Genomic DNA, 27,000 nt, shown 5'->3' on the forward strand with positions numbered 1-27,000 from the left:
TACTGCATCTAGTCTACTGTGGTAGGCAAGCAGTAATGCAGAATAAAAGAGGCAGGGAGTAGTACAGGCTTTGAGTCTGCATACCATAGAGCCATACTCTCACTTGTTCTCACTCTACTGTTTTGAACACTTAGTAGTCAGATAATTTCTTTTTGTTTCCTGCAGTATTTCCATTTGTTGCACATAATTCCCCCAAGTAGATTTGTTGGCCTAATTCACTGCAGATTTCTTCATATCTGGCCACTGCTTTGTTTCAGGAGGACCTGCAAGTAATTTTCCTGACAGATTAATTTGTTTGTATACTGTTTCTGTTAGGCTCTTACCGTGTGATTATTAAAGAGTAAATGTTCTCAACTGTGCATAAAATACGTTTATCTAAAACATACCACGATTGTATCATTTTTCAGCATTGTATTTGATGGAAGATTTTCATTAGGAGAAATGAACACCTAATGAACATCATCTCTCCAAATAGTTGGCAGGCCGTCCAGTGTTTTGTGTTTTAGTTTTCTCCCTTAGACATTGTTGTATGAATTTTCTGTTTGTAAATGTATAGGTGTGGTAAGTTTGAAACCTTTTTTTCTTGTAGGTATAGGTGGCCTTCCCAGTATGCCACCTCTGACAGCAGTTGCTCCAGTGCCAATAGCATCCATTCCAGTAGTGGGAATGTCTCCACCTTTAGTATCTTCTGTTCCTACAGCAGCGGTGCCCCCCCTTGCTAATGGAACACCTGCTGTCATCCAACCTCTGCCTACATTTGGTCATCCTGGTATGCTTAATTACTAACATTAACTTTATAAATATTCGCAGTATACTTGAATTGTAAAATTCAATTGAAATTGAGTGTAATTGTAAAATCTAGACTATGTATTCAAATCATATATTAAAGATTGTGCTAAACTGGATTGATCATATATTTGTGTACAAAATCAGTTAAATATTATCAATTTTAAGTGAATTGTTTAATATGCTTCAAATAACACTTTCAAGGTTAAAAGGGCACCTTTTGATTAATAAGTACTTCAGCACAACCTGAGATGTAATTCTGGAAGTGATTGCTTGTTTTCTGATTAATTGCAATTCATTACATATTATCAAACTGTACTTAGCATTTAATTTTTGTTGTCATTAATTTTTTTAATTTCATATTTTCATATGAAATATTTTTTCATATACTAAATTTTTATAATTTTTATATTTCATTTTATATTTCAGCCACATTGCCAAAGAGTTCTTCCTTCAGTAGATCTGGTGCAGGGTCCCAATTAAATGCAAAACTGCAAAAGGCACAATCATTTGATGTGGCTGGGTAAGTATGTCTTTCTTTCTTTGTGCACTTTGACAGCAATGTAATAGGTGGCAGTCCTGCAAAATGCACATGTTCCCATTCAATTCCAGGAGGCTGTCTGCAAATAAGTGCTTTCAGGGTGTGACCTTGGAATATAATGGTGCAGCTGAAAAGTATGTAGTTTCTTAACCAGCCTAGGGCTGGTATCACTTTGTTTTATTTATTTATTTATTTCATATTTTTATACCATCCTTCCTCCAAGTTGTTCAGGGTGGTGTACATCATTTCTTCCCTCCTTTTGTCCTCACAACAACTCTGTGAGTTAGGTTGGGCTGAGAGATATTGACTGGCCCAAGGTCACCTGGGAAGTTTCATGGCTCAGCAGGGATTGGGACCTGGATTTTCCTGGTCTAAGTCCAACTCCCAAACAATGGCACCATCTGAACCACGGCCTGAATGCTGCTGTTAGCCAAATTAGGGCTCACAAATTGAAGGTGAAAGTTCAAGATTTATAGTTAGGAGTACTTGTTCCTGGATGCTCAGGTGGACTTTCATTTTTTCAGTTAAATATACAGGTCCAACCTTGTTATACACTGATTTTTTAATACAGGAATTTGGCTGAACATGAATGGCCACTGTAAATGAGAAGGAATGTGCTGATCCCTGGAGAAGGGGAAAATGCATCCCTTTAAAATAAAAAATCCACAGTTTAAAAAACTTCTTTCTTACTGTTGTAGAGTGACAGTCATGCAAGCAGTTATAGGTATAACCTAATTATCCATAGATTTTTCTATCTCAGTGAGAAGGGCCCTACAAATTAAAGGAAAACAGTTTTTTAACAATAGCTTCGTTAATGCAAGAGAGGGCAGCTAGCTCAATCATTCTCTCTCCAGGCAGCTTCAGCTTCGCTCCAAGGCAGCGGCCCTGCCCTTCCCCCTGAGCACATGAAAGAAAGATAATCACTTTGCATTGGTGAAGAGAGGGGTTGCTAGCTTGGAGTGAAGCCTTTTTAAATGCCTAGAGAGAGAGACTGATTGATGGGTTGTCTTCTTAATGACTTTCTTACATTGCAAAGGTCAGCAAGGCTGTTTTTAAATCTCTGAGCAGGAGACATTGTTTTTTATATGAATTTGCTTTAATGCAATTTTTGACATCTACGTGAGTTCTGGGAATGGAATGGAATAACAAGACTCAACCTGTAGTGTGCAAACTGTGCTCCTTCCTCAGAAATGAGGATCCAGTGACATCTGCTATCTGGTGACCTCTTGGCTTGATTATTTCTGTGCTGTATATGGGGTGCTTTCTCCCATATGAACCTTTCTAATCTGTTATCATTGAGTCGGGCTCTGCTTTTGGTACCTCACCTTGCTCCAATTTGAACAATGTTGGATTAGTGTAGAGCAGGGGTGCTCAACACGTCGACCGCGATCGACTGGTAGATCACTAGGCAAAATGAGTCAATCGTGGAGCCCTTAGTCTAGTCTAGACTCTAGTAGTCTATAGACTCTATAGACTACTAGAGTCTAGACTAGACTAAGGTCTCCGCAATCGACTCATTTTGCCTCGTGAGGATGCTGCCTTGCCTGCGGGCGGCATGTTTCCGCTGCAGGGCAAGCCTTGTCCCTGCCTGCCTGCCCAGCTCAGTGCCTGCCCGCCCGCCTCTTGCCCACTAACTTTATTTATAGCGCGCTTGCAGCGCCGCACTTCAAAGGCACAGGCAGGCACTCATCACTGGCTAAGCGGGGAGAAGCCCCTCCCCTCCCGAGAAAGAGGGCTGCCTCTAAGCTCAGCTCTCCAGGCTGGTCTCTCCCCTTCTCCGCCTGCTGCCCTTTCAGCAAGCAGCAGGGCGAACAGACTGCTGCCTTTCTCTCCCGGGGGGGGGGGGGGAGCCAATGCTGCTTTCTCCAAAGCCCAAGGCTTCTACATCAAAGTTGTGCAGAGGCTCTTATCCAGACAGTCACTTGCTGGAGGGGCTTTGGATTGCTGTGTGACTTCTGGAAAAGGCGGCTTGCAAACCTTACAAGGTTGTTTTTTTTTTACATTTAAAAAATATTTCAATTGGCAGCCTAATCCTAAGCATGCCTACTCAGAAGCAAGTCCCATTAGAGTCAATGGGACTTACTCCCAGGAAAACGTGGATAGGATTGGGCCCCCAGTTTCCTCCTCATACATGCCTGTGCACATATAGAACTAAAGTGTAATAAGAACATAAGAACAGCCCCACTGGATCAGGCCATAGGCCCATCTAGTCCAGCTTCCTGTATCTCACAGCGGCCCACCAAATGCCCCAGGGAGCACACCAGATAACAAGAGACCTCATCCTGGTGCCCTCCCTTGCATCTGGCATTCTGACATAACCCATTTCTAAAATCAGGAGGTTGCGCATACACATCATGGCTTGTACCCCATAATGGATTTTTCTTCCAGAAACTTGTCCAATCCCCTTTTAAAGGCGTCTAGGCTAGACGCCATCACCACATCCTGTGGCAAGGAGTTCCACAGACCAACCTTCTTGTATTGGCAACCTTCAGTCTCGAAAGACTATGGTATCGCGCTCTGAAAGGTGGTTCTGGCACAGCGTCTAGTGTGGCTGAAAAGGCCAATCTGGGAGTGACAATCCCTTCCACACCGGGAGCAAGTGCAGTCTGTCCCTGGTCTGTCTCCCTGGCTATGGGCCTTCCTTCTTTGCCTCTTAGCCTCAGACTGTTGGCAAAGTGTCTCTTCAAACTGGGAAAGGCCATGCTGCACAGCCTGCCTCCAAGCGGGCTGCTCAGAGGCCAGGGTTTCCCACTTGTTGAGGTCCATCCCTAAGGCCTTCAGATCCCTCTTGCAGATGTCCTTGTATCGCAGCTGTGGTCTACCTGTAGGGCGCTTTCCTTGCACGAGTTCTCCATAGAGGAGATCCTTTGGGATCCGGCCATCATCCATTCTCACGACATGACCAAGCCAACGCAGGCGTCTCTGTTACAGCAGTGAATACATGCTAGGGATTCCAGCACGTTCCAGGACTGTGTTGTTTGGAACTTTGTCCTGCCAGGTGATGCCGAGGATGCGTCGGAGGCAGCACATGTGGAAAGCGCTCAGTTTCCTCTCCTGTTGTGAGCGAAGAGTCCATGACTCGCTGCAGTACAGAAGTGTACTCAGGACGCAAGCTCTGTAGACCTGAATCTTGGTATGTTCCGTCAGCTTCTTGTTGGACCAGACTCTCTTTGTGAGTCTGGAAAACGTGGTAGCTGCTTTACCGATGCGCTTGTTTAGCTCGGTATCGAGAGAATGAGTGTCGGAGATCGTTGAGCCAAGGTACACAAAGTCATGGACAACCTCCAGTTCATGCTCAGAGATTGTAATGCAGGGAGGTGAGTCCACATCCTGAACCATGACCTGTGTTTTCTTCAGGCTGATTGTCAGTCCAAAATCTTGGCAGGCCTTGCTAAAACGATCCATGAGCTGCTGGAGATCTTTGACCAACCACACGCTGAGTAAAAAAATATTTTCTTTTGTCTGTCCTAACCCGCCCAACACTCAATTTTAGTGGATGTCCCCTGGTTCTGGTATTATGTGAGAGTGTAAAGAGCATCTCCCTATCCACTCTGTCCATCCCCTGCATAATTTTGTATGTCTCAATCATGTCCCCCCTCAGTGAAAAGAAGCCTCTTTTCTAGGCTGAAGAGGCCCAAACGCCGTAGCCTTTCCTCATAAGGAAGGTGCCCCAGCCCCGTAATCATCTTAGTCGCTCTCTTTTGCACCTTTTCCATTTCCACTATGTCTTTTTTGAGATGCGGCGACCAGAACTGGACACAATACTCCAGGTGTGGAGTATTTTTTGTGTAATGTTGTGTAACATTGTGTAATGTTTTTTTCCCCACACCTTAACAAATATTTTCCCTGGAGATCCAAAAGCAAAGCCCCCATTCTTTCAATTTGCTCACTTGTTTTCCTACAGGAATGGGGGGGGGGGGGCTGAAGAAACTGATTTCATCTAGGATAATTCTGTTATGGCAAATGCTATTATTGTAAAAAAAAAAAACTCTGGTAGATCTCCGGGCCTTGCTGAGTTTCAAAGTAGCTCTCTAGCCAAAAAAGTGTGAGCACCCCTGGTGTAGAGGCTTCTTAGTAGTGGCATTGACATGGTCACTTTTGACATATCAATCTATAAGAAAATTAACCTAGTTTTAGCATGTCTGACAAATCAGTGGTTTTCTATTATATCAACTGACCGACAAAATCAGAAATTGTGACTTAAAACTGTGACTTTGTGCTAACTGACTTTGTATGATTGAACTGAGAAACCATGGTAAAGCTCCACCTCTGGAGATTACTGCACCATAGAAACAGGAGTGCTGAGCAGACTGAAAACAAAAGCAGACAAGCAACTCTAAACTAAAGGTTGTCTATACATTTTGAAACTGAAACCAGAGATTTGGCGTAATCTCTGATGCGAATTAAGCCTCTCTCTTGAACTCCCACTTGAGGCTTGCCAGTTGACATTTGCTTTTAGACATCAAATTATATTGTTTCATCCAACTTTTAATCTGTTGCTCTTGTTATCTGGTATTTACTACTATTGTTTTAGTAGTAGTAAGACTTTATGTCCATATTTTTATACCACCCTTCCTCCAAGGAGCTCAGGATGGTGCACAAATTTTTTCGTTCCTTTGGTCCTCACAACAGCCCTATGAGTTAGGTGAGGCTGAGAGAGAGAGTGACTGGCCCAAGATCACCCAGGATATTTAGTAGTTGAGTTGGGATTTGGACCTGAATCTTCCAGGTCTTTAGTGCTGCTCCCAAACCACTAAGCTGAAGGTAGGTTTTTAGGGAGAATGCTGAAGGACAAGAATTCCAGATTGGCATTTTTAGAATTGCTGCTTATTTCACAGGTGAGGCTGAAAAGGTTTGGGGTGAGGAGGGGTTCGGATTTGTTGAACACTTGAGAAATGTATTGGGACAAGCCGAGCCTGTACAAAAGAGAAAGTGTGGCCTCCCCAAACCTCAGAAGGCCTTCTAAGGGTTTTGGGGAAACCAGAAGTGACCTTCTAAGGCAGCAATTTTCAACCTTTTTCATCTTGTGGCACACTGACAAGGCACTAAAAGTGTCAAGGCACACCATCAGGTTTTTGACAATGACAAGGTACACCATGCTGCCAGTAGGGGGTTCACATCCCCATTGGCCCTACTAATAAATGACCTTCCCCCAAATTCCTGTGGCACACCTGTGAACCACACGTGGCACACAAGTGTGCCACGGCACAGTGGTTGAAAATGGCTGTTCTAAGGCCTCCTGAGGCTCAGATCACCCTCTGAATGCGACCAGGGCACAGCTCCGGTCACATTCAGAGGAGATGGGGGGCAAGCGAGGGGGGCAGGTCCTATAACCCCTGTGGACCCCCCCAACTATGCTACTTTCAAGGGCTTTTGAGCTGGAGGAAAAAAAGCCATTAATGATAGAAACAAGATTTTAGGCACAGTTTGGAGAGAATGGCTAGCAAGTGGTTTCTCTTCTTAAAATACCACAATCGGGGATCAACCACTGAAACCGATTGAGATATTTAGCATTCACACAAGAAAAAAGATAGTACTTCACATATCATGTAATTTATTAAATTTGTTGCTTCAAGACAGTGATGGCTACTAATTTGGATGGCTTTAAAAGGGGATTGGACAAATTCATGGAGAACAGTGTTATCAATAGTCATGATGGAAAAGGTGAGAGAATGTACCTTTCTCTCCTACTTGTAGGGTTCCAAAGTGCTGGGCCACTGTGGGAAGCAAGACTCTGAAGTAGATGAGCCTTTGGCCTGATTCAGCAGGGTTTTTCATGTTCTGCTGACAGCTGTGTGTTAATAGTTGTGATACTTGCAGTTTTATTTTTGTAGAACTCTTTCTCATTATGAAAATATGTTCATAATATGTTCTACTTAAAATAGTGCCTAAGTGCTTCAGAAAAGTGTTTAAGAAAACTTATTAAGCTTTATAAGAAGAAGAAAAAAGGCAGAAAAGTTTGAACATGCAAAAGCGTTAAATACCTGGTAGTAGAACATTCCTTGTTCATGGAGGGTCAGCTAGGAAGAAATGACTTTTGGCATAACATGTAAAGGAGTGAGACAAAAGAAGAGCCTTTTAGCAGTATAACTATAAATGGGAAAGACAATATTTTTCTTAATTTGGTGCGGAAACATTTTGATTTTGACAATTGTGCTTAGTGACAAAGTCACTGATGTTTCACTTTTTTAGTGAGAAGCTGTTAAAAGTTCTAACCAAAAATTGGAACTTGAAATGGTTGGAGGAACAATTCTTTATTTTGCTCTTTCATGTTGGATTATGATGGAATAATAATGGTTTGTCTCTTTTATAATTCCAGTGTATCCCCAGCAACAGAATGGGCTGTTCCTCAGTCATCAAGACTAAAATATAGGCAGCTATTCAATAGCCATGATAAAACAATGAGTGGCCACTTAACAGGTATTAGAACATTTTTAAGCTGAAAACATATTTTTAAAGTTTGTAGACTTTGCTAAATATGATAAAGCTAGAACAGCTCTCTAGGTGGTTATTACCTGTCATAATTGAATGGAACGTGGATCAAAGTTAATATATTGCCAAATACCAGTTGCTGGATGAACAAACAGCAGGAGTGGCTGTGCATCTGGCTGTCCACTGTTGAAAACAGGATATTGTACTAGAGATGATCCTTGGTTCGATTAATAAGGAGCATTTTCCCCTTGTTATAAAAATGAACAGTCTTCCGAAAGGTGGAAATTGGGACAGACAGTAATAGTAGTTTTGACTTGTATGAGAATTTTAGGAATTCTCTCCAAAGAGCTGATTGGTCTAGTATTAATGTATTATATGAGACCCATTTTCAGCATAAATGACTGTTACAAAAGGCATATTAAAATTTGAATGTATTATATCTCATCATTGTTGCATGTCTTAATGTTTCCAATTTGTTAGGTCCACAAGCAAGAACTATTCTTATGCAATCAAGCTTACCGCAAACTCAGTTGGCTACAATTTGGTAAATATTTTCCACAAAACTAAACTTAACCCTCAGAGTTGCATGTGTCATCCACATCCTTCTTTCATCCTTCTTTCATTATTGTTTTCAGTCTTCTTTTTACTACCTCAGCTGCAGTTATACACACAAATTTGTACTTTGCAGTACTGGGATTTATGAAAGGATTCATATGTTAGGAATGTTCCTATTGTTTAAATTAATATTCTTGTAATTGCAGAGAAGTAATTTGAAGTAATTATCCTTCCAAAGTCGTTTCTTATTATTTTTGGGATTGAACTTTTAATATTTCAAAAGAATACACTTGTATATAGACCCAATTATCAATGACTCCCATTTAGGTTTTCTGATCCATAAGACAGGCTTCAGGTGATGCAACTGTTAATCAAGGGGGAAAAACATGCTTTCTTCAGGAAACCGGGGTTACTGCAACTGGAGTCAGTCTTAGCCCGCACCCTTTTTTTCCTCATGGAAAAAAGTTAATAACAGGTGTGCTGGCAGCATATCTCCTCTAAACAATTTTCACAATATATACAGGTGTGCGCCACTTAATGAAAGGGATGCATTCTCCGATTTCCTGTTTTTATACAGTTAGGTCATTAAGCGAACATTCAGCCCAATTAGTGCCTTTATGTATAAAAAGACACTCTCTACCAGACATTCTGGCTGACCAGGCTACTGGGGGCTGATTGCTTCTTCTGATTGCATTAAGAGCCTCTTTGTTGTGTAAACTAACACTGCTGCAGGCTATGGGAGACCTGATTGCCTCAATAAGAGCCTCTTTGTTGTGCTTTGACCACCACTAATAACTTTCGTTAAGACTTTCCTTAAGCAGAAAGTTATTAAGTGGTGGACGCCTATAAAGACTCCCTATGTGTACCCAGGAGGGAAAAAAAAATAGGGGAATAAGAAAAACTTTTATCTGTAAAGTCAGGGCCAGTTCAGCTGGACCAAAAGCAAGTGTATAGGAAGAGGTGTTTGTTTCCGGTGGGTAAGATAGGTTTATACAAGTAAAACTGAATTGTCCATGGTTTTTTCACCTGTGGTTTTATCTCAACACAATGAGAAGGGCCCTTTAAATTAAAGGAAAAATGTCCCTTTACTTAACCTTGCTTACCATTGTAATGCAGGAGAGCTGCATCAGGCAATCAATCAAACAAACTCTCTACAGAAAGAGATAAAAGATAAAGTTGGGATAAAGTTAGAAATGTACAGTATTTGTATTTCCCCCTCCCCCCAACAGGAATCTTTCAGACATTGACCTGGATGGAAAACTGACAGCAGAAGAATTTATTTTGGCTATGCACTTAATTGATATGGCTATGTCTGGCCAGCCACTACCACCTGTGTTGTCTCCAGAATATATCCCTCCTTCTTTTAGGTAAAATGATTACTTTTCTTTCAATTTTGAATTTTGTAATTTATGATCAACTGGAAGATAACTGTTTTGACTTTCTTTTCATGTTACAATTGTATTATGAATTGAAAGGAGGAGTTGTCACCTTTTGGAAGTTATGGTTAATTTTGAGTAAGCATAATGACTTTTTTTAAGGGGACTGAATTAAGATGTTCATGAGGTTGGTTAAAGTAACCATTATATATGGTGAACTACTTTTCTTTAGACCAGGTTGAAATGTTCATGACAAATGTAAATTATTATTTGTGAACACAAATTGAAGTTTACACAAATGCTTTTTAAAGTTTGTATGGTTGAGCCCTGAGCTGCAATCTCATAATTTATCTCATGACCGCCTTGCCTTGAAGACAAATAGGCTCACAGACAAATAGTGATTGTGCCTGTCAGCCTTCCTTGAACATTGCTTCTTGAGTCTCCTATATCATGTGAAAAATAGAAAAACTAACTAGACTACAGTAAGAATGTGCTCTGTAGTCTAGTATGGCTGTTGAATGTGACTTTGTTGTCAGCCATTTATTAACAGATGCACATTCATCACTTGAGGAGAGATAAGTGGTAGCTTGCCATTGCAAAAAGAATGTTGTTAAACTCTCGTATTGCATTGTAAGTAGAATAAAGTTACACACTCGATATGAGTCAATAGTTCAGCCATTTTCAGCCACTGTGCCTTGGCACACTAGTATGCTGCGACTAGTCTGCAGGTGTGCTGCAGATGTTTGGGGGACAGTCATATTTTAGTAGCGCCAATGGGTATGTGAGCCCCCCACCAGCAGCATGGTGTGCCTTGTCAACTATCAAAAAATTGATGGTGTACCTTGACAATTTTAATGCCTTGTCAGTATGCCGCGAGATGAAAAAGGTTGAAAATGGCTGCAATAGATATACTGTATGTACATATATGAATGACCTATACAGTGGGCCCTCAGTATCCAGGGAGGATCTGATACAGGACCCCCCGCATATACCAAAATCTGAGGATAATTAAATCTGCAGGAGGGCAGGTGTGGCATTGCTCTAACTTACCTGGGGACCGCACCTGGCCCCCTGGAGGTCGCACATGACCTCCTGGCCTCCTCAGACCCCTCCCAGACACAACCACAAGTCACTTCTGGTCACATCCAGGAGGACGTCTGAGCTGTGGGCAGGCTGTGTGCGGCTTCCCTGCATCTTGGAACACCTCTGGATGCAGTCAGAAGTCACTGGCGTTAAGCGGAAGTGACTTCCGAGAAGACAGTCTCCCTGTGCCTCAGAACATCACCTAGATACGATCAGAAACCACTTCCAGTCATGTCTGGGAAGTCCTCTGAGGCTCCCCAGCCGTAGGCTCAGCATCCATAGATGCCAAGCCTGTGGGTAAGGAGATCCACTTTACTTGGTTTTCAAGACAGAATTGCATTTCAGCTCTACGTATATTCAGGTTTCTTGAATGTTAATTTTATATTAGTATAATAATAGGCATAGTGCTTTAACTAGGTAACTGAATTTTGTCATATGAATTACTAATAGTTTTGAAACATTTAAAAGCATGTGTGCATGCTTATTTTAAAATAACTATAACCTCTTATTTATAGAAGAGTTCGTTCTGGCAGTGGCATATCTGTCACAAGTTCAGTGTCTGTAGACCAAAGGTTACCAGAAGAACCAGTATTAGAAGAAGAACAGCAACAACTGGAAAAGAAATTGCCAGGTGAGTAGAATTTAAAATGAGATTGTAGTTACGTTTTTGGAGGATGCTAAAATACTCTACACTCAGATGGTCAGCTGAAGTCAGCAGCTTTCAGATTTAGTTATAAGGATGAAATGTTGGTGTAGACCCAGTTCACCAAGAGTATTATGGACCCATTGAGAGCAGATGTAAGAGCAGCCCTCAGATTGGTCACTCACATTGGTGTCATGTGACACTTGCAGATTTCATGGTCACCTTCTTGGCAACAAATAGCCTTTGTTTGAATCCCTTCTTATGTTTTCTTTTGTGGTAACTCCTTTCACATCATTTCTGACATTATAATTGCAGTACATGCTGTTTAATTATTTAGGACTGATTATAATTTCATTATTCAGTGTGGAGTATTCTGACTTAAGCATTTCAATTATTCTACAATGAGATCTGAATTTATGATATGTTGTGAGAGACTGATTTGTCCACAATGAATCTTTGGTGGTCACCATAATGCATCTGTGAAAGAAATGCATATCTGAAAACCTTGTGGTTAAGTTCTGCCCACAACCTGCAACTGGTCAGGTGCTTTCTTTCATGCATAGTATGACAGTCACCATGGATGGAGCCCACATGTCCAAATGAGAAATGTACCAAATGTGAGAAATCACTGTATTTGGCCTTTGGTACTAAAATCTTGTAAGGTTCCTCTTTGTGAAACAGTCTCTATGAATACTGAAAGATTACCACATGAGCAAACTCTTAAGATTTTAAAGTATTTTGCAGCTGGATGAAATTATATTTAAATATAGTTTTAAAAACCATACACAGACAGCCTGAATTTTTAACTTAATATTTTTTAAAGTTACGTTTGAAGATAAAAAACGTGAGAACTTTGAACGTGGCAATTTGGAGCTTGAAAAACGGAGGCAAGCTCTTTTGGAGCAGCAAAGAAAAGAGCAAGAACGCCTTGCCCAGTTAGAAAGGGCAGAGCAGGAGAGGAAAGAACGTGAACGACAGGAGCAGGAAAGGAAAAGACAACTGGAGTTGGAGAAGCAACTAGAAAAACAGCGAGAGTTGGAACGTCAGAGGGAAGAAGAAAGGAGGAAAGAAATAGAAAGGCGTGAGGTAAATTAGCATTTCAGAAGAAATGTCAACTTGTCTAAAAACACATTTTAAAAGATATATTATTGTCATGCTTTTTAAAAAAACGTATTTTTTTGAAATAATATATTAGTGTGTTTATATTTTAGTAAATTTGTTTTGATAGGAAGAAATGATCGCATATCTATTCACAGTTTTATCAGAGAAGGTGTAGAACATAACCTATGTCTGCTTGACTCTTAAGATGTGAGTGTTTGAGATTAGGCTATAAAATTGAAACCACAGAGATTCACATCAACCACCTTAATACCTATTGTACACTTGCTTGCAATTGGTTTTCAGGCACAATTCAAAGTGTTGGTATAGGCCAGGGGTGTCCAAACATTTTGGCAGGAGGGCCACATCATCTCTCTGACACTGTGTCGGGGGCCAGGAAAAAAAGAATTAATTTACATTTCAAATTTGAATAAATTTACATAAATGAATATATTGGAGATGGAACTTATATAAATGAATGAAGGTCTTGCAGTAGTTCAGGGCCTATAAAACACAAAGCAAGGCCAGCCTTTCCATCGTTGCCACTGCTGTATCACAGTCGTGAAACAGCAAGTAGTGGAGGGAGCACTTGTCCCACAGCTCAGGTGAGAAGTCGAACAGTTGTCCTCTTGCTGACAGCAGTTTCGTCAAGCCAGCACGGACTCCAACAAGTCTCTGGAGGGCCAGAGGCTCATTGGAAACTGGGGGCTCCCCGAGGGCCAGATTGGGAGCCCCTGAGGGTCATAGGGGCGTTTGGTATAGGCCCCTGATATAGGCCTTTCAAGCCCTACTTGGCTTGAGACCGCAGCAGCTTAAAGACCACCTTCTCTGGTTCAGGTGTAAACCCCCCCATATCTATGAGGGATATGCTCCCCTTCCCCCTTTTGATATAGAAACCATGGATACAGGGGTACCTTATAAAAAGGTTCAAAAATCCCCTCCCGTCGCAAATTACTTATTTCCTGGTGTTTGCAGCCTTCCTGAGTCTTGCTGGTTCTTTGCTGACCACAAAATGGAAGCACGAAACACAGGAAGTGAGGCAGAGGACTGAAAAGAATGTCACACTAAGCCAGGGGTGCCCAAACCCTGGCCCTGGGGCCACTTGCGGCCCTCAAGGCCTTTCAATGCGGCCCTCAGGGAGCCCCCGGTCTCCAATGAGCCTCTGGCCCTCCGGAGATTTGTTGAAGCCCACACTGGTCTGATGCAAGTGCTCTCAGTGTGAGGGCGACTGTCTGACCTCTTGCATGAGCTGTGGGATGAGGGCTTCCTCCACTGCTTGTTGTTTCACATCTGTGATGCAGTAGCAGCAGCAAAGGAAAGAGCAGCCTTGCTTTGTGCAAGGTCTTTTATAGGCCTTGAGCTATTGCAAGACCTTCATTCATTAATATGTTCATCTTTAATACATTCATTTATGTAAACTTATGTAAATTTATTCAAATTTTAAATGTAAATTAATTATCTCCCCCCGGCCCCCCAACACAGTGTCAGAGAGATGATGTGGCCCTCCTGCCAAAAACTTTGGACACCCCTGCGACTAAGCCCTTTGAACTCTGTCATAAGCATTGCATTGAAAAGAATGTTTTCTTTTCTTGAAAAGGAAGATTCTTGAAAAGAAAGTGAGTGTTTTCTGCTTCCATTTTGTAGTCAGCAAAGAGTCAGTGAGACCCAAGAAGGCTGCAAACACCAGCAAAAAAGTAATGGGGGGGGCATTTTTGAATTGCAGATAATAGAAACCGCAGATACTGGATCTGAGGATATGGGGGGACGTCTACATATCCTTGTATATTTTAAGAGTATCCAAGGTGGAACTTCTATGAACCGGACCCACTTTCCCTTTCAGAGTTGAGGCAGGTGGTTCTCCCCACAGTATGGAGAGAACTTCTGAGGCACACCCTCCAGGCTTGCTGTCTCTTGAGCCTTCTGTAGGATGCCAGGACATGGCTTTTCCTGATTAGCCTAAGGCCTAGCATTTTTAGATGAGTTCAGACCTTTTTTGTGTTTAGCTGTAAGCTGCTTCAAGAGCCTCTTAAGGCTGTACATTAATTTAATAAAATAAAGAATAGAAAATGTGAAAAATTAGAAAACAAAATGTGTTTGTTCCATCCCAATATGTTTGCCTTTCAAAGATGGAAACTCATGAGATGGTTGAGAGTAAATATACTGTATTAGCAAAAATTTTCAAGTAATGCACAACAGGCTGCTGTATCATGATAACTGCACAATGACTTAATAACTTCTCCTTTTCTTCTCTGCCTTGGGACACCTTTTAGTTTAGAGCAGTAGTCACCTCTGAACCAGGAGATTCTGTGATCATTTGAATATAGGATCTCCTTATGTCTATATTATTTAGCAGTGGAATATCGCTGATAATGGGAATAGTGGATTAAAAGAAACACAGGATTTTTTGGTTCAGACTTACCTTGTACACATGGTGAATGAACGGGTGAGGGGAAATATGGCAGCCTGGGGCATGCTTGTTGTGCGTAAGGGGTGGTAAGGAAAGATAAATCTGATAGATTTATGTACTGCTAACATAAATTAGTTAAAATACTGTGCAAAGTGTGCACTTCAGTAGTTCCTAATGTGGCACATATTACAAAAAGACCATTAATTTATCACAATGTAAAATCTTTTACAGGCAGCAAAAAGGGAACTTGAGAGGCAAAGACAACTTGAATGGGAACGTAATCGTCGGCAAGAGCTCCTGAATCAAAGGAACAAAGAGCAAGAGGATATAGTTGTTCTGAAAGCCAAAAAAAAGACTTTAGAATTTGAGCTGGAAGCTCTAGTAAGTAAAAATATTTGCAAGATACCGTCAAATAATAATTCTAATAATTTGAAATGATCACGGAATTTGTATTACATAACTTAGAGCTCAATCCTGAGCTCACATCACTGGCGCTGTGTCAGTTGTGAGTGTCACAAATGTGCTGTAAAGCATTCTCATAGCCCTCAGTGCAAGTGCTAGCTCAACTGGGCTAGTGCCCGTGGGTCACCGGTGCTCTGTCACTCTGTGGTTACGTGGACCGCCAGGCAGCAGAGAGGTGGAGACACGGGGGGGGGGACGGAAAGAGGCATTCTGGGATGGGGGAGAGCGGGGAGGAGGAGTGCCAGGGGGAGTTAGTGGGATGGGAGGGAGGCAGGACCAGAGGAGCTCTGCTCCTCTGTATCCAGAGCCTCTGTGTTGGGCCGATGGTCCAACATAGAGGCTCTTGATACTGCGACAGACCAGGCTGCCACAGAATCAAGTAGCCCCATTGCAGGGCTGCTTGCCTTACCCGGGGGAAGGAGAAGAAAGTTCCTTTCCCCTGAGCAGTCTGCGGTGGCACCCCAGTTGCACTCAGGATGACGCAGCAGCCATTCTTTGCGCCTCAGCAGTCCCGTGCTCTGGGCAGCATAGGACTGGACTGTTAGTTTCCCAAAATGATGTGTGTTTTCCCTTCCGTTTATAGATCTGATTGGACTAAAGTTTTTGCACAGAGTTTTGCATTCTGATTAAAACTTTGGTAAATCACTGTCATTTTCTTTTCTTGTTGAAGAATGATAAAAAGCATCAACTGGAAGGCAAACTTCAGGATATCAGATGCCGACTGAGTACCCAAAGACAAGAAATTGAGAGCACAAACAAATCTAGAGAGCTAAGAATTGCAGAAATTACACATTTGCAGCAGCAGTTACAAGTGAGTGTGCAATTATTTAAAAATATTTGGCTATTATGTTCTGGTAGTAATAAAACAAAATGGTTAGTGTGGGTGATACATAGTGAGAAATCGCTTGCTTTTTGAAAACAAAAAAAAATCAAGCTAAGCTCTTTTTCATTGGCATTACAGATAGGTTTAAGTTCTTGTTTAAATCTCCACATTAAAATAGATAAAGTTGAAAAAATATTTACCTCTGTCTGAATCATGCCTTCAGTTTCTCCAAGATGTACTAATATATTATCAAGGCATATTATCCTGGTTCAAGGAAATTGGATTCATTTTTAAAATTAATTTGGGAAACTGGCTTTGAAACTGTGTGAATGTATCTGTTTATTTAAAAAGGTGATATTTCTAAAACAACTCATCTAGAGCTAGCTTACTGACATTGATAGCTATACAGGTCTGTTGTTAACAAGAAGGATTTGGGTCTTGTGGTTTAAACTGAAATTTTTTCTATTTTTTTTTACTTTAGGAGTCTCAGCAGATGCTTGGAAGATTGATTCCAGAAAAGCAGTTACTCAATGATCAGTTAAAGCAGGTTCAGCAAAACAGTTTGCACAGTAAGCATATATAAAACATTTTTCTATATTCTGAAGTGCGTGCGTGTGTGTGTGATAAAGAGAGAACCTTTTTTACTTTGAGAATATATCTGCATTGTTGATTTTTCTGAAAACAGGGGATTCACTTCTCACAGTTAAAAGAGCCTTGGAGGCAAAGGAATTAGCACGCCAGCAGCTTCGTGATCAACTGGATGAAGTAGAAAAAGAAACTAGATCAAAACTTCAAGAGATTGATATTTTCAATAATCAGCTGAAGGTATGTCTAAACCTATTGTTCTCTGAGTAAATAATACTTAACATTTTATAGCAATACATGTTTCATGTGTATTATTTTTGTTACCTTTACAACAAATCTGTGAAGTAGATAGTATTCCACTATTGCTAAGTTTGAGTGGGCATAGCTTGCTTAAGTGAGTTATGGCAGAGGTGAGGTTCAAACTGTAGTAGGCCTAATCCACAGCTCAGTCTCTTATCCATTATACTACACCAGATCTAGAGAGACTACAGTTATAGAATAGAGGACAAGAACCTTGACCACTTTAAAAATGCGGACAGATTTTAGTTTAATGGAAGTGAAAAATCTAAATTCCTTAGCGAGACAGGTAGAATTCTTAAAGTTCACCATAAATAGAATAAACTGATTTTTAAAAAATTATTTCAGTTTGCAGATCCAATTTTGCATCAGATGACATAGCAGTTATTTAGGTAACAGTGCATTCAGGCCCAGTATTCTTTTTCTGTATTAAAATAATTGTAAGGGGGAAAAAGAAATGAGGCTAGTTGAGCTGTTGGCAGGTAGGGAGCTATGAACAAGATGGTTCTCCTTGCCTGTAAGCCACTGGAAGGCTTTCCCTAGCAGAATCTGTTTAAGCAGATGCTGTACTCACAGTTTAAAGCTTTTCAGTGCATCTGTGAGAGCTTGCAATCCACCCACCTATTGCACTGGACGGCATTTTCAAAGCACAAATTAATGACTCGGAGCACAGTATTAGCCATGCAATAAATTATTTCCTAGGACATTGGTAAAACATTTTTGTCATACTGTTCATGTAGCTGAAGTTTGTAACTTTGAAAGAATTTGGCCAACCTTTTTCATTTTCTATTTTCATTTCATTCTTGCCAAACTGTTGTCAACCTAAATTTTTTGTACTCCCTTCCCTAGATTCATGTTGCTAACAAGATTGGGATGTTAGTGAAATTTGGTGACCCACTGATAAGTAATAACTTGACCAAAAGAGTTTTAGTGTTAGCTTTGTTTTCCAACATAAATAGTTAATGAGTTGCCTAAGTAGTTCTTTAAATAATATCCAGAAAACTTGAGATTCTTTTAAATGCTGGTGCTTGTTAAATGATACATAAGTAGGATAGAAAAGGCGCACTAAATAATCCAGTACCAATGATGGATATCTCTCTTTGTTGCTTAAGAACATAACCTGGGCTTATTTTGAGGTTTTAGTGATCTTCGCTTATGACTCTGCTTTTGACATCTGAGCATATGTACAAAATGGGTCTCCCCTGTTTATCTGTGGGTTCTGAACCTACAGATTTAACTCACCACAAGTTCTAAACCTGCGGTGGAGAGCATAGCCTGAGCTCCTGGATGCGACCAGAAGTATTCTCTGGTCACATCCGGGAGGCTTTTTGAGGCCCCTGGAGGCATCAGAAGGGTACTTTCTGTTTTTACAAAAAAAGGAACTGCCTTTCCGACACCACCAGGTGCCTCAGATCACCTCTGGATGTGACCAGAGAATAGCGCTGGTTGCACCAGAAGTCCTATTGGACCCAACTAGTGAATTTGCTTATCTGCAGGTTTCGGTATCCACAGGGCATCCAGGAAAGAATTCCCCACAGAGGTCCAACTGTGTACTGTTGCTATTATGACAATCATAAATGGAAACAGTATTAAAGCAGTTATTAAAAGCTTCCACCAAACTGTTTTTTTTTACCTCTGGAGCTGATTGGTTATACTTGTGTTGTTGCTACATTTTATACTAATATATGTCTCTTGATTCAGAGGAAATTTGATAGTTTTTTCAATATTTTCAGTATGTATGTGTGGGAAAACAGCAAACAGTTTTCTGTGTTTCTGGAACAACCTTATATCCTGGTCTTGAAATTAAACATATTAAAATTAGATACATGAGGATGCAATTCTGAGACTGATTAGTAAGTATTCTTAATTTGCATATTCATGTGCAAGAAATGTTAACACTCTGAGTTAGCCAAATTATCTTTTATATTTGAATGTTAAAGTTGGGAAGCATCTTTCCTTTCAGTCTTAATATACCCTTTTGGTAGCAACTTGCAAGTTCAGTGGTTTTCCAGGAAATGTTCCAGTTACTTAGGGCCTAATCCTATCCAATTTTCCAGTGCTGGTGCTGCTGTGCCAATGGGGCGTGTGCTGCATCCTGTGGTGGGGAGGCAATCACAGAGGCCTTCTCAAGGTAAGGGAACATTTGTTTCCTTACCTTGGGACTGCATTGCGGCTACACTGGTACTGGAAAGTTGGATAGGATTGGTCCCTTAGCCAGTAATATCAATCCCTGTAATCGGGCCATGGGATTCCTGGAAGCCATCAGTTATCTCTTTTTTAGCAATCTGTATCTCTGGCTTAAAGCAAAATCAGTAGACTTTTCATGCTGGAACCTATGCAATTTTGTGACTTTTTAATGCATTAAGATAGAAATTTCTACCAAAGGCTTATAAATTTCAAACCATACTCTAAAACTTATTGAGGCTTCCTTGGGAGTAAATGTGGATAAAATTAGTTCATTTATTGCAAAACTAATTGCATAATTAGTTAAGTGTAAATAATGGAACATTAGTAAAATGTAACTATTGAACAATCTTGTAACATTCATCAGCACTCCTTCACATAACTGAAAACCATTGTGGTATGGTAGAGTATCAGACTAGGGCCAGGGAGATCAGGTTCAAATCCCCACTTCACAAACCTACGTCACAGAATTATTGTGAGGATAAATGGGAGATGGGAAGAAGAGCCATGTATGGTGCCCTGAGCTTTGAGAAAGTTAGGATATAAATGTAATAAATAACAGGTGAAATAACTTGTATAAGTAAGCAAACCAGCTGTAAATGTCAGGTTTGTCTAGACATTTTGCAGAATGAGGTGGTAGAATGGACTACCACCATTCTCCACCATGGTGGGGAATTTTTAATAATGCTTCCCCTCTAAGAAAAACTCCCTGCATTTAAATAATAAGTAATTTTTAACATTTCTATGGCACTTTCTGTGTGTGACGAGTCCTTCTCATTATTATCTTGATAGAATCCTTATCACAAACCTATATGGTAAGTAAGAATTGCAACTGGTTGAGTAGCTCATCCAAGGCCACCTAGAGAATTCGTGGCAGAGGCATAGTTCAAACCAGGGAAGTCCAGATTTGTAGCTTAGCCTTTTAGCCACTGTACACCAGTTCACAAACTAGCAGAAAACTGTATGAAGAAAACCATCACAACAAAGAATAGGGTAGACTAGAACCCTTTTCCCTGGTGTCTTAGTTGTTTACTTGAAGGGAGTTGCATCCATCTTGAATGTGCATTCAGAAATGGTATTCCTCACCTGTTTCCTGAAATGGTACAGTTCACTGTTGCTTCTTGTGTTGATCAGGCCGAAGTATAGGGGTGTATGTAGCCAGTATAGTATTGAGTTTAGCAGGATAGATTGGTGTCAAGTTTGGAGCTTAAGGTGCAAGCACATTTGGAACATTGTTCCATGAGCAATAGTGATCAAAAAGTAGAGAGTAAATGTGGATGACCCATTGGACATAGTATATTTATCCAAAATTCCACTGTTGATTAAATCAGTAGTATTTACAGAATGCCTTCAATTGGATGCTGTTGATGTTAGCAGAAGCTAGTTAATCTTCTAGGCACACTTCTGACCAGATAGATGCATCAGTAAATCAGGTGATAGGCTGCAGAAGCAAACTTTAACAGACAGCTTGTTCACCAACTTCCTAGTTGTGCTATAGGCTTTGTAGGAACAGTTCTTGTCACTATTTCAGACTATCCCGACTATTTTGAAGAGAACTTTTTTTGAAGAAATGAATAAAATTACTACAAAATTTGTTTGGCAGGGCAAAAAACCAAGAATAAGACTGAAGTTACTTCAAGAGGACAAAAAAAGAGCAGGATTTGGATTACCAGGCTGGGAATTATATTATCAAGCAGCAGCTTTAAACTGGATAAAAGATTGGGGACTTATATTAAATTTGAAAACTTTAACACTAGAGGCACATGATTTACAAATAGGTTGGCATGCGTTCCTGTTTTATGATAAAGTTAAACAGCACGGATATTTTAAACAACACATTTTGAGAAGATCTTTAATTTGGATAGGGATCAGATAAAATATAAGATATATTCTAAATTACTTAGATGGATAAAACCGCTTGAAATAGCAACCAATCCGAATTGGATTAAAAAAGATCAAAATAAGTCATATAGTGAGTTGCTGAATAATAAAGGAGAGATCCTAAGTAAGTACGAGTTAGAAGAAAAAGGAATAAAGCTTGACTGGTGGAATGAAATGCAAATAAGAACAAGATTACAAGAAGATCAAAAAATAGGTCTATATGAAGAAGTTATAAGTTTTGATAAAATATTTTTGATTGATGAGGGGAAGTATATAAAAAAAATGTACAGTTTTCTCCTGGAGATAAGAATGGAAGATGAGATAGTTAAAGATGCAATGGTGCGTTGGGCAAAAAATTTTGGATATAATATATCGATGGATGACTGGAATCAAATTTGGAATACAAATATTAAGATAACTAAAGCAGTGTCTTTTAAAGAGAATTTATATAAAATGTTTTATAGATGGTATTTAACACCAGAGAAATTAGCAAAAATGTACTCTGGGTTATCAAATAAGTATTGGAAATGTAATGAGGTAGAAGGAACTTTTTATCATATGTGGTGGACTTGTGGAAAAGCAAAAAAATACTGGAAAATGATACATAAAGTGTTGCAAGAGATATTGCATTGTGTATTACCATTCAAACCAGAAAAATTCCTCCTAAATGTGACATCAGAAATTAAAGACCAATATAAGAAACACCTTATTGTACATATTGTTACAGCGGCAAGAATATTGTTTGCGCAAAAATGGAAATCTATAGATGTGCCAACTAAAGAAAATTTAATAGATAAAATTTATGAAGTAGCAGAAATGGAAGTTTTAACAGAAAGAATGAAAGAGAGAGATTTAGATAGAGTAAGAAAATATTGGAAGTTTTTTTATGATTGGGTAGACAAATTTATTTAGAGAAGATTGAGTGTTTCATAAAAGTCAATTTTTTATATTGATAAATATGATAGCCTTTGTACTGATTATTATTATTTTTAATTAATTGAATGATATATGTTGGAATCTGGGGCCAAACCATATGTGTAACCTGTGTTGTACCCACCCAAAGTTAAACCTATTTCCTTTCCTGTATCTGCAATTAATTAATTAATTAATTAAAAAAAAGAGCCGTTCTTGTCACAATGTGCTTTAGCCATTTCTGCCCAATGTTGCATATATACAACTGGGAGCAAATGTGTACACCTGTGGGCTGGGCAAAAAATGGGTTGATAAAAACAGCGAGCATTTCACTAGTAGCTTATGTTGGGGCTCAGAATAGCAGAGATTACACTAGCAATTCTTGTTCAGATTTTGAGCCTGTGTGATGCACCCTTAGTAAAGCTAGAATGACTTGTGATTGTTGCGAAGGCTTAATCTAGTCTTATGAACCAAAGTTTTGGTTCATTATTAGCCGCCCTGGGTCCCTTTGGGGAGAAGGGCGGGATAAAAATAAAGTTTTTTTATTATTATTATTATTATTATTATTATTATTATTATTATTATTATTATTATTATTATTCTGATGATTTTATGTTACTTTGCTCTCAAAAATGTGAGCTTTTCTTCATAATGGATCCATTTTTAAAATACTTGTAGTATATGGTCATAGGCCACTCTGTCATTGCAGGAGCTGAGGGAGATACATAACAAACAGCAACTGCAGAAGCAAAAGAATGTAGAAGCTGACAGGCTAAAGCAGAAGGAGCAAGAGAGAAAGACAGAACTGGAAAAACAAAAAGATAGTCAGAGGTAAGTTTTACTTCTGGGAAGTTCATTGCTTCTTTGTGAAAAGGATCTGTTTGGATCTTTGAGCATTCTCACATTCTAAAGAACAACTCACTTCCTACATACTTAGGAAAATCTTGAACTTCACCATGGGAACATAACCCTCTAATATTTTGACTACCAAGCATCTTATAGTTTGATGCATAACACTATGCACTATGTAGTGGATATAACTTAGGAGGAGGTGTTGGTACAATTCCTTTGCACAGAGAAGGAATTAACTGCAGTGGCCCTCCTTATCCGCACACTCGGCATCCACGGATTTGAATATCTGCAGATACCAAGCCTGTGGCTGATGGGCCTCAAAGGATCTCCCAGATGCAACTGGAAGTGCCTTCTAGTCACATCCATTAGGCTACTTCTAGAGAGGCTGTGTACGATCTCCGGAGGGCTAGTTGTAACACCCTGGTAAGTAATTGTGGCGCTGCGCACCCCCTCCGCTGCTGAATTCATTATCACTGAATTCTGTATCCATGGGGGGTTCTGGAATGGAACCCCTGTGGATAAAAGAGCCCACTGTAATTGGTGTGCTTTAGTCCCGGTTACACAAAAGTAATTTTGTGGTGTTACTGACTCTGGGTGCTGGATAAAACTGGTGGTGGTTGTGTTGTTACTTCATTAATAATTTCCTATCATTACGGTCCATACTCTCATATAGTTACGGAAATAGACTTTTCGCTATTGCCATTCAGAGAGCTTAAACATAAATTGAGAAATAAAATACTGGCTAACAGCTGCTAGGCACCTAAAATGACACACTCATTTGTCTCTATCTGGTAAGCACCTCTTTGTTTTCTGTGCAGATTTCCACAATGAATGACATCATTTCCCAGTCAGGGTTTGTCTTGCTCTCCTACCACACTGCAGAGATTTATGTTAGTAAGAGGATCTGCACAGAGAGGATAGTAAAACTCGCTGTCTCCCTTCAATGAGACAGTAGTTTTTCCCTGGATAAAATTGTGTTTTATGTGAATTTCCAGATAGTTCAATCTTTAGTCATAGTCTGCAGAGCCATGAAGAAGCTGAATAGCCTTATTTGTGGGGCCTGACCAGTCTTTGGATGTCTGAAGGATAGTGTGCTTTTTTTGCTTATGTTTTATACTTTGACTTTTAAATGCAGGAACACAGAGTTCTTGAATTAGGCCATGATAAAAAAAAAACCAATATGATAAAGCTGGAATGATATAGCTCTATTATGATATCTGAGCAGTTGAGCTATGTTTTAGGAATCAATTTAATTTACAGTCCAAAAAAACCATCATTTGTACAAAACGTGTTAACTATTTATTTGCTTTAGACAGTGACCTGAACTTAAAAAAAAAAGAAAAAAAAGAATGAAGTCAGATTAATTTGAAAATTGGTTGAGATTGCACCCAGTGAAAAAATGTATGAAACTGGTCTTGGGACATCAGAATGAAAATCAGTTGGCATTCTTACAGTGTTTTCCTCAAGCATAAAGTTGCATATGCTGAGTTGGTATTTCTAGGCAAGAAAAGCCACCACAGTCTTTGCAGTCTACCTGGCTATTGTCACACTTATGACATCTGCAATTCATTGTTTATGTGGATCAGCTCCTTCCTGCATGACATGAAAGTTTCTTTGTTCCTGCCCTCTGTAGTATTTTATTATTGAATCTCTTAAGATTTAAATGAGTTGTATTTTTATCTGTATGAGTCTTTCTGTTCAAACATGCCTGGTTGAGAAGTCTACCAACTGCCATTTTCCACTCCACATATTGGGAAAGCAACTATTCAGGTTTTAGAGTGACCAAAAGGTCTGCACTGGCAAGGGAGGCCACTACAAAAGGCAGCTTACAACTCCTGCTCTTCCTTTAGCCCAGCCATTTTCAACCACTGCACTATGGCACACTGGTGTGCCACGGAGTTTGGGGGATGGTCATTTATTAGTAGGGTGAGTCCACCACCAACAGTATGGTGTACCCTTTCAATTGTCAAAAAAAACCAGTGGTGTGCCTTGACAATTTTATTGCCTTGTCAGTGTGCTGTGAGATGAAGAAGGTTGAAAATCACTACTCTAGCCCTTCTTCGTCATGCTCTGACTTCACCAGGTTCCATTCTAGGTCCCATCACCAAACAAAGAGCAAGCATTAGAAGTAGCGAAGGTGCCACAAATGTGAATGTGTGTGCATACCACCACCAGGGGGATCAGGAGGATTGTTTGTTGTCTCTCTATACCTTTCCCTGTCCTTGGACAAAGGCCTAACCTTGGATGGCACAGTTTAGTTTCAGACTGGAGGCAGGGCTCAGGGAAGGAGACTGGTGAATTCTATGCATGTCATTCCAGTGGCAAACTATTTAGGCCTAGGTTTTTTCCCATCTTTTTGGGTAGTCTGGGTGTGCTCCTGGATAAGCAGGTAATGGCTGTGGCTAAGAGTGGTATTGTCTGGCTTTGGTTACTATGCCAGCTCGGACTCTTCCTGAAGAAGGCTGTTCTAGCTTCACTGATTCACACCTTATTTTCTGTCTGTACTTCTGTAACACTTTTTATTTTGGGCTGCTCTTGAAGACTGCTCAGAAACTTTAGCAGGTGCAGAAGGAGCGACCAGAGTGCTTTCAGATCAGAGCATTATACTGGTGCTCTATTGATTGCACAGGTTTCCAGTGTGTTTCCAGGCAATATTCAAAGTTCTAGTTCTTACATCTAAAGCTCTACATGATTTATGTTCTGGGTACCTGAAGGACATTTCCACCCATATCGACCTACCTGCATTCTCTGTTATCTGAGGTACACTCTATATCTTTTGAGTAAATGGGATTCATTGTTGGTAGCTGCTTTGTGTTTTCCAGTGATGGAACAGAAAGATGGGATATAAATTGTTCAAATAAAAATAAAAGATAGGGAACCAAGCAATCCCACTCTTTTCTTTCCTTATCAGGATTACTGTGATGAGTGAGTGGGGGATGTTTCATTTGCATGGTACTTGTTCTATTACAGGTTATCACTTTTTTTTGCATTGTTTTTTGTTTTTTATTAGTTGTACTTGATCACCCCAGACTTGGGAGGAGCACTCCTCTCAGAAGAGGTGTCAGCTTAGTTTTGACCCTGCCTTCTGCCTGGAAGAAAAGTTAGCGTTATTCCTGCCTTGGTTCCAGTCCACTGAACCAGAGAGAAATGTTATAAATTTCCTGCAGTAAATTACTTGTTCTTTACAACACTCTCTTAGTAGGTGCTGCATGCTGTTTCCTCTCTCTGTACCTTGCAAACAGTACTATAATGGCAACCCTAGGCAAAGCACATATGGCTGTGTTTCTCACAGCCCTGACTGTGAGAACTGTGGGCCCTGACCCAATCTCTGGTGGGTCCCAATAAGCTGACTGCCGCCATCTTGGAGGATGGTAAATGACCTGGTTACTGCCGTCTTGAAAGCTGGCAAATCTGTCCACCACCATTTTCAAAGAATTCAGTCAGTGCAGTGGGTTATGAACAGCCTACCGCCCAAGTCTCAACTTCCAGGTTGAGGACGCATGAGAGAGAGAGAGAGAGAGAGAGAGAGAGATCAGCAGCAACGTGCACCTGCCCAAAGACTCCTGTAGAGCCCAGGAGAAGGCTGACCTTTGCAGACTAATCTTGTTGCGTGGGAGGAAATGAACATGGCAGGGAAGCTGTCTCCAGCACAGCTTGAGTGCCCATACAGCCTCCTCTTCCCCACTTATACCCCATTGTACACTTGTACACCATTGCTCTTTCATATCCATTCTGTGTCTGTGCTGCACACCTCTTATCCTGCCTCTTCTCCTCCCTTTCTAACTAGCTCACTTCAACCTGCAAAGCAATTGTTCGTGCTTCCCAAACTGCCAGGGAGCTGGCATGCCTCTGGTTGTGCTTGTGTGGGCAGCCAGTCTGATCTGCCAGTCTTCTCTTTACTGGGTTGTTTGACTCCTTTACTGTTGTGATATCCTGTACTAGAAACTTGAAGAAAGTTGCATGAGGGGAGCAGTAGCACAAGGAGTGAGGAGACATTTATTTTTGTTTGGTTGTTTGATGGAAGTTACAGTATGGTCTCCCTATTCAAAAAAGGAAAATACCTGTTGTGGTCTTGGGTGTGGA

At 40.3% G+C, this 27,000-nt stretch overlaps 1 protein-coding gene across 4 annotated transcripts in view; it reads left to right on the forward strand.

Moving 5' to 3' along the window:
* Nucleotides 1-27,000, forward strand: part of ITSN1 (intersectin 1) — a 139,726-nt gene that overhangs the window by 55,241 nt on the left and 57,485 nt on the right. For all 4 annotated transcript variants that reach the window (XM_066619146.1, XM_066619147.1, XM_066619148.1 and 1 more), the window contains 12 exons: nucleotides 590-769; nucleotides 1,216-1,309; nucleotides 7,647-7,747; nucleotides 8,240-8,303; nucleotides 9,544-9,681; nucleotides 11,289-11,404; nucleotides 12,240-12,502; nucleotides 15,153-15,302; nucleotides 16,054-16,194; nucleotides 16,688-16,775; nucleotides 16,892-17,031; nucleotides 22,775-22,896. In XM_066619146.1, coding sequence (XP_066475243.1) covers nucleotides 590-769; nucleotides 1,216-1,309; nucleotides 7,647-7,747; nucleotides 8,240-8,303; nucleotides 9,544-9,681; nucleotides 11,289-11,404; nucleotides 12,240-12,502; nucleotides 15,153-15,302; nucleotides 16,054-16,194; nucleotides 16,688-16,775; nucleotides 16,892-17,031; nucleotides 22,775-22,896 — 1,597 coding nt within the window. The remainder of the gene's footprint in view (nucleotides 1-589; nucleotides 770-1,215; nucleotides 1,310-7,646; nucleotides 7,748-8,239; nucleotides 8,304-9,543; nucleotides 9,682-11,288; nucleotides 11,405-12,239; nucleotides 12,503-15,152; nucleotides 15,303-16,053; nucleotides 16,195-16,687; nucleotides 16,776-16,891; nucleotides 17,032-22,774; nucleotides 22,897-27,000) is intronic.

The sequence above is a fragment of the Tiliqua scincoides genome, chromosome 3, assembly GCF_035046505.1.
Source record: "Tiliqua scincoides isolate rTilSci1 chromosome 3, rTilSci1.hap2, whole genome shotgun sequence".
Lineage (NCBI taxonomy): Eukaryota > Metazoa > Chordata > Lepidosauria > Squamata > Scincidae > Tiliqua > Tiliqua scincoides.